The 8,063-nt window shown below is 38.3% G+C and overlaps 1 protein-coding gene across 1 annotated transcript in view; it reads right to left on the bottom strand.

Annotated features, from left to right (window-relative positions):
- LOC107689950 (GDNF family receptor alpha-1-like) overlaps positions 1-4,687 on the bottom strand; it is a 31,920-nt gene extending 27,233 nt beyond the window's left edge. Inside the window, exons 1-3 of the mRNA XM_016488137.1 lie at positions 4,244-4,687; positions 3,520-3,828; positions 3,231-3,314 (exon numbers count right to left, since the gene is read on the bottom strand). Coding sequence (XP_016343623.1) covers positions 3,231-3,314; positions 3,520-3,828; positions 4,244-4,304 — 454 coding nt within the window. The 5' untranslated portion in view covers positions 4,305-4,687. The remainder of the gene's footprint in view (positions 1-3,230; positions 3,315-3,519; positions 3,829-4,243) is intronic.
- Positions 4,688-8,063: the final 3,376 nt, after the last annotated feature.

Below are 8,063 nucleotides of genomic sequence, written 5' to 3'. Positions count from 1 at the left end.
CTAAACTCTGCTGGGCTGCAGCCCTCCAGGAATTGAGTTTGACACCCCTGGTCATGACGAAAATTCATTAGCCTAGCCCAGGGCTGTCCAAACTCGGTCCCGGAGGGCCGGTGTCCTGCAGAGTTTAGCTCCAACTTGCCGCAACACAACTGACTGGAAGTTTCTATAGCCTTGTCCAAATACCCACACTTGCGGTCTTTGCACTTGACCACTTGACTACTTCTATGACGTATTTCCTGTATTTGGCCCAAGTGTTCAAGTGAGGATGAAGACCACAAGTGTGTGTCGAACTTTTCATTACCTGATGGGACACACTTGTAGTGTTGTAAAAATGCATGTGTTTACATAGCTTTATTTTAATTTTAAATACTTTGCATTTTAAAATCAACTTCTAAATGTCTGTTCAGTAGTCCCTATAACATGACAATTTTAATTTGTGGTGCTTCTAATTAAGTGATAAAAAGCAGTTGCAAATGTTGTACAAAATAAATATCACCACTACTCATCTTTGCACCAATAAAACGTAAAAACACTGTTTTTATACCAAATTATATGTAATATCTAATTATTATATTAATATTTAACTTACATTGGAAAGGTTTCCATGACCTCTCGCGAGATCTCGGCAAAAAATCTCATTTCCAGAACATGATGCATGATGGGATACACTAAGCCTCGAATAGCGTTCGGAGTGGTATTCGAGATAGTGTGGGTTTAGTGTGCTTTAAGGGCACTGCGCTCTGGCGTTTTTAAGACCTGGGACAGTCTTGCGCACTTACTTCCTGTCGCGCGCACGCGCTCTCAAGTGGCCAAGAACGCAAGTGTGGGTATTTGGACAAGGGGCTTGCCTAGTAAGAGCTTGATTAGCTGGTTCAGGTGTGTTTAATTACGGTTGGAGCTAAACTCTGCAGGACACTGGCCCTCCAGGACCGAGTTTGGACAGCCCTGCTCTAAAGTGTTAATGCCTCTATCTGAATCAAGTCACTTTTTTATGAGTCTACGTCAAGTCTGAGGGACAGTTTAATTGTAACTAAAGGCTGGCTCACACTGCCCCAACATTTCTAACACTCTGAAGTTGACTGGTGTATTTATAGTCTGTAAACATAACTGTCATGCTCACACAGCCCAATAACCACTGTCAGGGTTAACACATTGATCCAACAATACCTAACGACCATTGGAATTTTGTGTTTGTTGGCACTGTGTGAACAAGCCTCAGACTTGAGTATCCATTTCTGCTGTGAACAGCCTGAAAACACCCACACAGTGTGTTGTATAGAGATGTCCCACTGAGAGTAAGAGATTAGGGTTAGTTATTATTGGGGTCCTGTGTGTGGGCTGATTCAGTGGTTCATGACAGTAAATATAAAAGCACTTTATGGACAGGACACACAATGAACACTAACCAACCAAAGGTTTTTTGGCATATTATTAGGCACTGCTCAAGTTACTTCCTCTCTCTCTCTCTCTCTCTCCAAACTATTGTGTTAAACAATGGGTTTGCTGCTAGGCTTGGTTGATGCAGTTCATCATTTTGATATAGAGGATTTTCTGCAGTTTCTTCAGGCCTGAATAATCCTGACACTGCACCACCTCAAGAACTGGAATGTCTCTCCATCTGGGCCATGTAGAGATCTGGCACAGCGGCTCTGGGTCTCTCAACCAAATCAGTTTTTATTGAAGCTGCACTGGCAGCGGCCATAAGCATCCTGCTCACTCCTGTATAGCCCAGCTGTGAATTATTACTAGGGGTTGCTGGGACATGCCAAAACCGTTACACCTTTTTCCACTATTTTTTGCTCTAGATATACGTGGAATAAGTAAAGAGGCTCGCTGTGAGATTAATATTCAATTGCACTGCATCCAAATATGAAAATAATTAGAATGAACGTCTCTCTCTTCCTGGTGATGTACAACACCTGTAGCTTGCTGTTAGATACATATAAGCAATCGGCACACATGCACAGATGCACAGCAAAGCAAAGGCAACCCTGTGATGTTCATTTTGTGAAAATGCTCAGATAGTACCAGACTAATGATTAAAGAATTAACAGCTGTTTAAACTGTTTTTTTTTTTTTTAACTGTATTGATTAATGCTTCAGGAAAGAACAAGGCTGCAATCTCAGAAGCTGTGTCTCTTGTACGGCTTTATTGATTTGAAGTGGACCGAGAGGGAACGTAAGGGGAGGGTGTCTCACATGTAATGCCCACATGTTCCTTATGGACCAACAGTATATTCATATTTAATCTAAACCTAATGCAAACAAAACCACAGACACTTGTTCTATGCCAAACCCTAGTGAGTGGCATCACAGGCTGTTTAAAAAGGTAGACAACTTAATTATTATGGCTTCTAAGATACCTTGTTTCGGGCAGATTTTCCACAATGCACTGCAATTAGTGATATATATTCAGTTTATATACTATGTAAACATTTTTTTATTCAATAGTTGTGTGTGCTGTGTATTTTATGCTTATGTTGTGTTGTTAGCATGGCAACATAATGTCAAATGGCACTGAAATCAATTGCTAGTCTCAAATTGGGTGTGGAGTGGTATTTGTGTACCGTAGGGAGGTGCCATCTACATAGAGTGTTCCAAATTGGTCACTTATGAGTTTCCATGAGGGTTAGAATGCTGTCCGTGTAGGCAGCTGGCAGCGAGGCAACTCACTAGGTTTTGGAACTGAGCTACTGTCTGTCACCATGGAGATTTACTGCAGAACTTCTACAGTCAAGCACTGCTCAGATCGAGAGATTCTGTCAGTGTCTTCAACACTAGCAGACCTCACTGTAGCTGAACAGGCGAGGAACAGCGCCATCTACAGGACATGACTAAACCGTCTCCATCATGCAGCAGCACTTGTTCTGTTAGTCCTCTACAGGAATGCATTAGGCATTGACTCTTTTCCAAGGACATCTGTTCACTCAAATCTCTAACATCCATTACAAAGCTTTCATAAATGATGCAGGCGGGTCATTCATAAGCCACCAGACATTTCAATTTAAATTAATTCTACAGACACTTTTATCCATATAACCAAATGGGCATATCTCAAGAACGAGGCAGGGAAAGAGAACATACACATAAACCTGAGACATATCCATATATTAAGCACATTAAGCATACAGACAAAGCAAAAAGCTGGTAAATAAATGATTTGTACTCAGTGTGAAGATAAGTGTGAGGTGGTGGATATATATATATATATATATTATCATAAGACTTACCTGATATTATTGGAGCCAGACGAAAAATATCAGACAAACGGCTGTTGACTGGCTCATATGGCGAGTCCTCTAGCAAGTCATTGGCTGGAAGATAAACACCAGCAAAGTACCAGTAAGAAATAGTAATTTTGCAAGAACCCAAACTGTTACATGTATCATTCTTAGAACCAGCATTTTTGAACTTTTGTTTTAGGTTATAAAAGCTCTGAATGCATTTCCAAGACTTAAAGTGGTCTACAAGGCATGATCATTTCTCATACTGGATTGTGTTCATCCTGGATCTGATTACCCTGTAAACTTTGGTATATACTCCAGAAGATGCGCAGACAGTTTTTCTCTTTCTTCATTCCTCTCCTACACTTGCAGTCGTATAGAGGACTTTGCTTCATGGACTCTATGGCGTTCCGGCACTCGTCCTGCGCCTCGGGTTCAGCCAGCATGCTGAAGTTACCGGCTCTCCCGGTCACACACTGTCTCATGGTTCGGTACTTAGTACTGCAGCCATACTTCGCCAAACACTGTTCATGCGCCCTAACGCAGTCCAGCCGAACCGACCGAGACTGTGTGATCGCATCTGCCTTTGAGAAGTGCATTAAATCTGTGCAGGGAAAAGAAAAAAATACAGATGTGAATAAGACAGAATGGCGAAATTGTCTGGCACATGATTACCACGATTTTCTAATGTTCATAATTAAGGTGATATCACTTACCTTGTTACTTTAGTGGACCCAATTCAAACAAATAGAGACAACTTGATAAAATGATACATATGATAAAAGACAAAACACTTAAAATTTTATTTTATTTCCTATTAATTCCTGCTACATATAAAATGTCTCAAGTAATGATTAGGATTTAGAAATAATAATAATAATAATAATAATATGAACAATCATCCTAATCATAAAATAAAAAAAATGTATGCATGCTTCTGAATTACATATGTGTCTATTGTAGGCTAGTTGATACAGTAACGCGCAAACAAACCCTGGAACACATGCATCTCAACTTACCAAGAACAGGCAACATTATCCAAAAAGTTGCGAATATCATCGTCGCTTTATTCAGATCCATTCAGAGAGCAGAGAAACTGGTTAAATACGATATAGAACAATTTCCACAATAAATCCATTGCGCGCCAGCTGCGCACTGGTGAGGAACAAGTGATCAGACATCATATACACATCCGGACAGACTCCAACAAGCGCTCAGTGCTGCTCTGATGGACACACCCCACGAGAACAGAATAAAAAAACAATATTGAGAGTTCCGATATTACGATAAAAACACTAATATCACGACACTGCGTTATATTCAACCTGTTGATATCTTCTTTGTCATATCTTCAGCAATCGTTCAAAACAACGGGTTGTCTTAAAAAAAAATGTAGGCTATGAAAATAAATGAACATTCCAAAATCATTAAAAGTTCATGTCAGTCCACATCAACTGTCAAAGTGTGTTGTTGCTTGCTCAGTTGACCGAATATGTATGTAAGGTCGAAGTACGCGCACTATGTGTAAAGATACTGCGCATGTGCTCGGATCTCTGGAGAGGGTCGGTCCTTTTGGCTCAGTTGGACAGTGAATATTCGCTGATTAGGCACCATTAAGCACTTTACTTAATAAGAATATCCAAAGACTGTCCGAGCATAAATGGAATCCACTTTGCGATCCATATCTGACACACTGTGTGCGAATTAGGCTATTCACTGTCGACGTTTTTTTTAAATACATTTCTGTCAGGATTTTTTTTTTCCTTGACCACTTTTAGTTGAGGTTCGTCTCGCGGACACATAATTTTTATTATGAGTTTCTAGACGTTGTAAACAAAATACTAAACATTTTGTGAGTTTTTTTTTTAATATGTAAATCTATAATAACGTGATAAATATTTATGGTTATTGTACTGTCGTTGTAAACACCGATAGGCTACAGACAACGATGAAGTGATGCTATGGTTTACCTCAGGTGAACGCGTCTGTTTAGTGCACTCTAACCAGGCTTAACTTGTAATCCAAAGTTTTGCGGTTACTCAAATGTTGTCTGCAAATGCTTTTGAAACATAGCCTATACTTATGTGTAAAAGAATACACACTTTCAAAAGCGCCTGCCTTTTTAACCTCCCCACTTAAGAGCAAGTATGACGTCAATACAGTTTGCTTACAGTTCATAATGAAGCAATTCACATAAATCACATTTAAGTTTATCGTATATGATCGAAAAACCTTTCATGAAGTTTTATTTCTTACTTGATGGCATGGAGGAATTTAGAGCATGAGCGCCACCTGTTTACTGAAGAATAGTATGACAGCTGCCCTTTCAAATCAATGCAGTAGAAGGATACGCATACAATTACACGGTCAACAGTTGCATTTAGAATAAATTTGAAAAATAATCATATCTTTGTTTAAATGTATACCTATGTATAAAATGTCTCAAAATGGATTAAACAAAGAAATCATGTAAAATATTGTAATGAATCAATAAACAAGTAAAACAAAAGCATATACATTTCCAGACATAATAGCCTACATCTGCCATGTTGCCATTGTGTCTTCATCCCCGTCCCCGTGTGACTTTATTATTTTCTTTTATTTCTCTGATCGATCCATAAATGTTGATCCAATCATGTTTCCTTTGTGCATATCGTATACTGATTTCTCTTCACTTGTTAACAAGCTTCATTCCACTGAAATCAAACCATGATCAATTTCCTATCTTAAATGACATTTTCAAAAACATGAAGAATTAATTACACAAAACCAAAATCCTTGGCTAGCAATTACTTGACATGATAAACCAGTCAGGCTAATAAGATTGCATAGGCATACTGATCTTGATTAGAAACTCAATACAAGATCAATACTCACCTTTAGGTTGTGTAAGAAAGATTAACCATCTAGGAAATGAGGTCAGGTGGATTTATTGTCAGTTAATCAAAGATATTGCCGGATACCAAAGGATAATGTGAATAACAGCATCACACAAATGATGCACCATTGATCCAGTTGTGCTTTTGCAGACAATTAACTTTGTTTGAGAGCTGAAGATAAATCCACCTGAGAGACATGAAACATATAGCGAAAACATTTCCTCAATGGATTTTGCTGACTCTAATTGGCAATTCTTTTACATTCCGTTACCTTAATCTGTGTAACTATTAAATTGACAAATAATTAATAGGAACTTGTGAGAATTATGAAATATGTGTTTGTTTATATTATGCCTGCTTTGTAAATAATTGAGACCTAAAAATAAATCCCCAGCAGAACACACAGAACATTCCACTAACGTAAGTGGTATGGTTGCTCTTTAGTTTATTTGGGAGCCAATTCCTAAAGTTCTACGCTGAGACAAATTTGGTGTTGAAATCTTCACTCAGAAATTGCTAGTAATTAAAAAAAAAAGAACTACAAAGAAATGGCAACGTCAAATTTTAAAGTAGAAAGACTGAAATAGTATTTTCTTGTAAAATATACGCCAACAATCTTTGTTTTATTTACAACTTAGATCTTATCAAATATAGTGCTGTAGCGCATCTCCATTTAGCTAGTGTTAAAAGGAAAATCAATGAGAGATTTGTGGCAGGAAGTCTGTATATTCTCTGTGGCCTTTTCAGCCATTCAGAGGGGGAGAGGTTTGTTCTGTTTCTACCCCACAAATCTTAACCCTCATTGGTTTGAGAGGGTAAGAATAGGGATAGCTGTAAAACTCCACCCCCAGAACAATTCTTAAGAATGGCTCCCATTCATCACACTTAGAAACACACACAGTATGAGGTTTATCAATATTCTGGGGCAATCGATTGAGAGTAATTTGATCCAAGTCATCTGTACAGCTAATTGATTGCTCGTTTCAAAAGCTATATTGGTGTGTAAGCGCATCCGGTCCGTGTAGATGCCATTACATGGTTGATCCTCATTATAATATATTAATTAGTAGAGAAAAGAAATGGCATTCATTTCCCCCTTTGGATGGCAAATGTGATCTGTACAAACATTTGTCTTTGAACAGCTATAGGATGTAATTAAGTCACGTTTGAGGAACAGTAATTGCCAACTTTGATGGTTCCTTTGATTACTTGATCAAAGAAAAGAAAATTGCCTCAGTTTCAGCCTGCCAGCTAATAGACTTGCACTGAAGGACTTTGGAAACTGCAGACATGACTGTGCGGCGGGTTTGATTCAGAGCACACGGTTGATCAAAACTGACTGAATATGACCAAAGAAGGAGTTGCAGCGCTGTTCAGAAAATATCAGAAAGTATTTTTGCATTTTGTTCCTGCTAAAGAAAAAATAATGTCCGCACACTGAAATTACAGCTCCAAAATGTATTTACCAAACAGCACAATGTTGACTTCTTGTTTAATATCATTCAACACATTTTATTCAAGAGTACTCTACAAATTGAACACTGACCAAAATGAAAGAATTACACATCTCATTTACAAACTCCAGTCACTACTGACATTTCTCACAAGTGGATTATTTCAATTCACTCTTTTTAAGTGGGTGAGTAAGTGAAGTGCTGATGAGGTTGTTGATGTCTGGACAGATTCTCGTTTGGCCTGCTGCTCATTTCTTTGACAATTGCCCCTATTGTCTGCTTGCTCAATTTGATATGATGTCCTGATCTTAGTAGTGTCTGGATTTTATCCCCAATATGTTCCAATTGATTTCACAGTGCTTAAGTATTAGCAATCTGTATCACTCAGAAAAAAAAGGTACAAAGCTGTCACTGGGCTGGTACGACAAGATACAGTACAAAAGCTACCCCAAAATGGTAGCCTACATATTAGTACTTTAAAAGTACATATTAATAACTAAAGTGCA

The sequence above is a fragment of the Sinocyclocheilus anshuiensis genome, unplaced genomic scaffold, assembly GCF_001515605.1.
Source record: "Sinocyclocheilus anshuiensis isolate Anshui unplaced genomic scaffold, SAMN03320099.WGS_v1.1 scaffold1541, whole genome shotgun sequence".
NCBI classification, from domain to species: domain Eukaryota; kingdom Metazoa; phylum Chordata; class Actinopteri; order Cypriniformes; family Cyprinidae; genus Sinocyclocheilus; species Sinocyclocheilus anshuiensis.
This window is presented reverse-complemented; position numbering and strand designations above follow the sequence as displayed.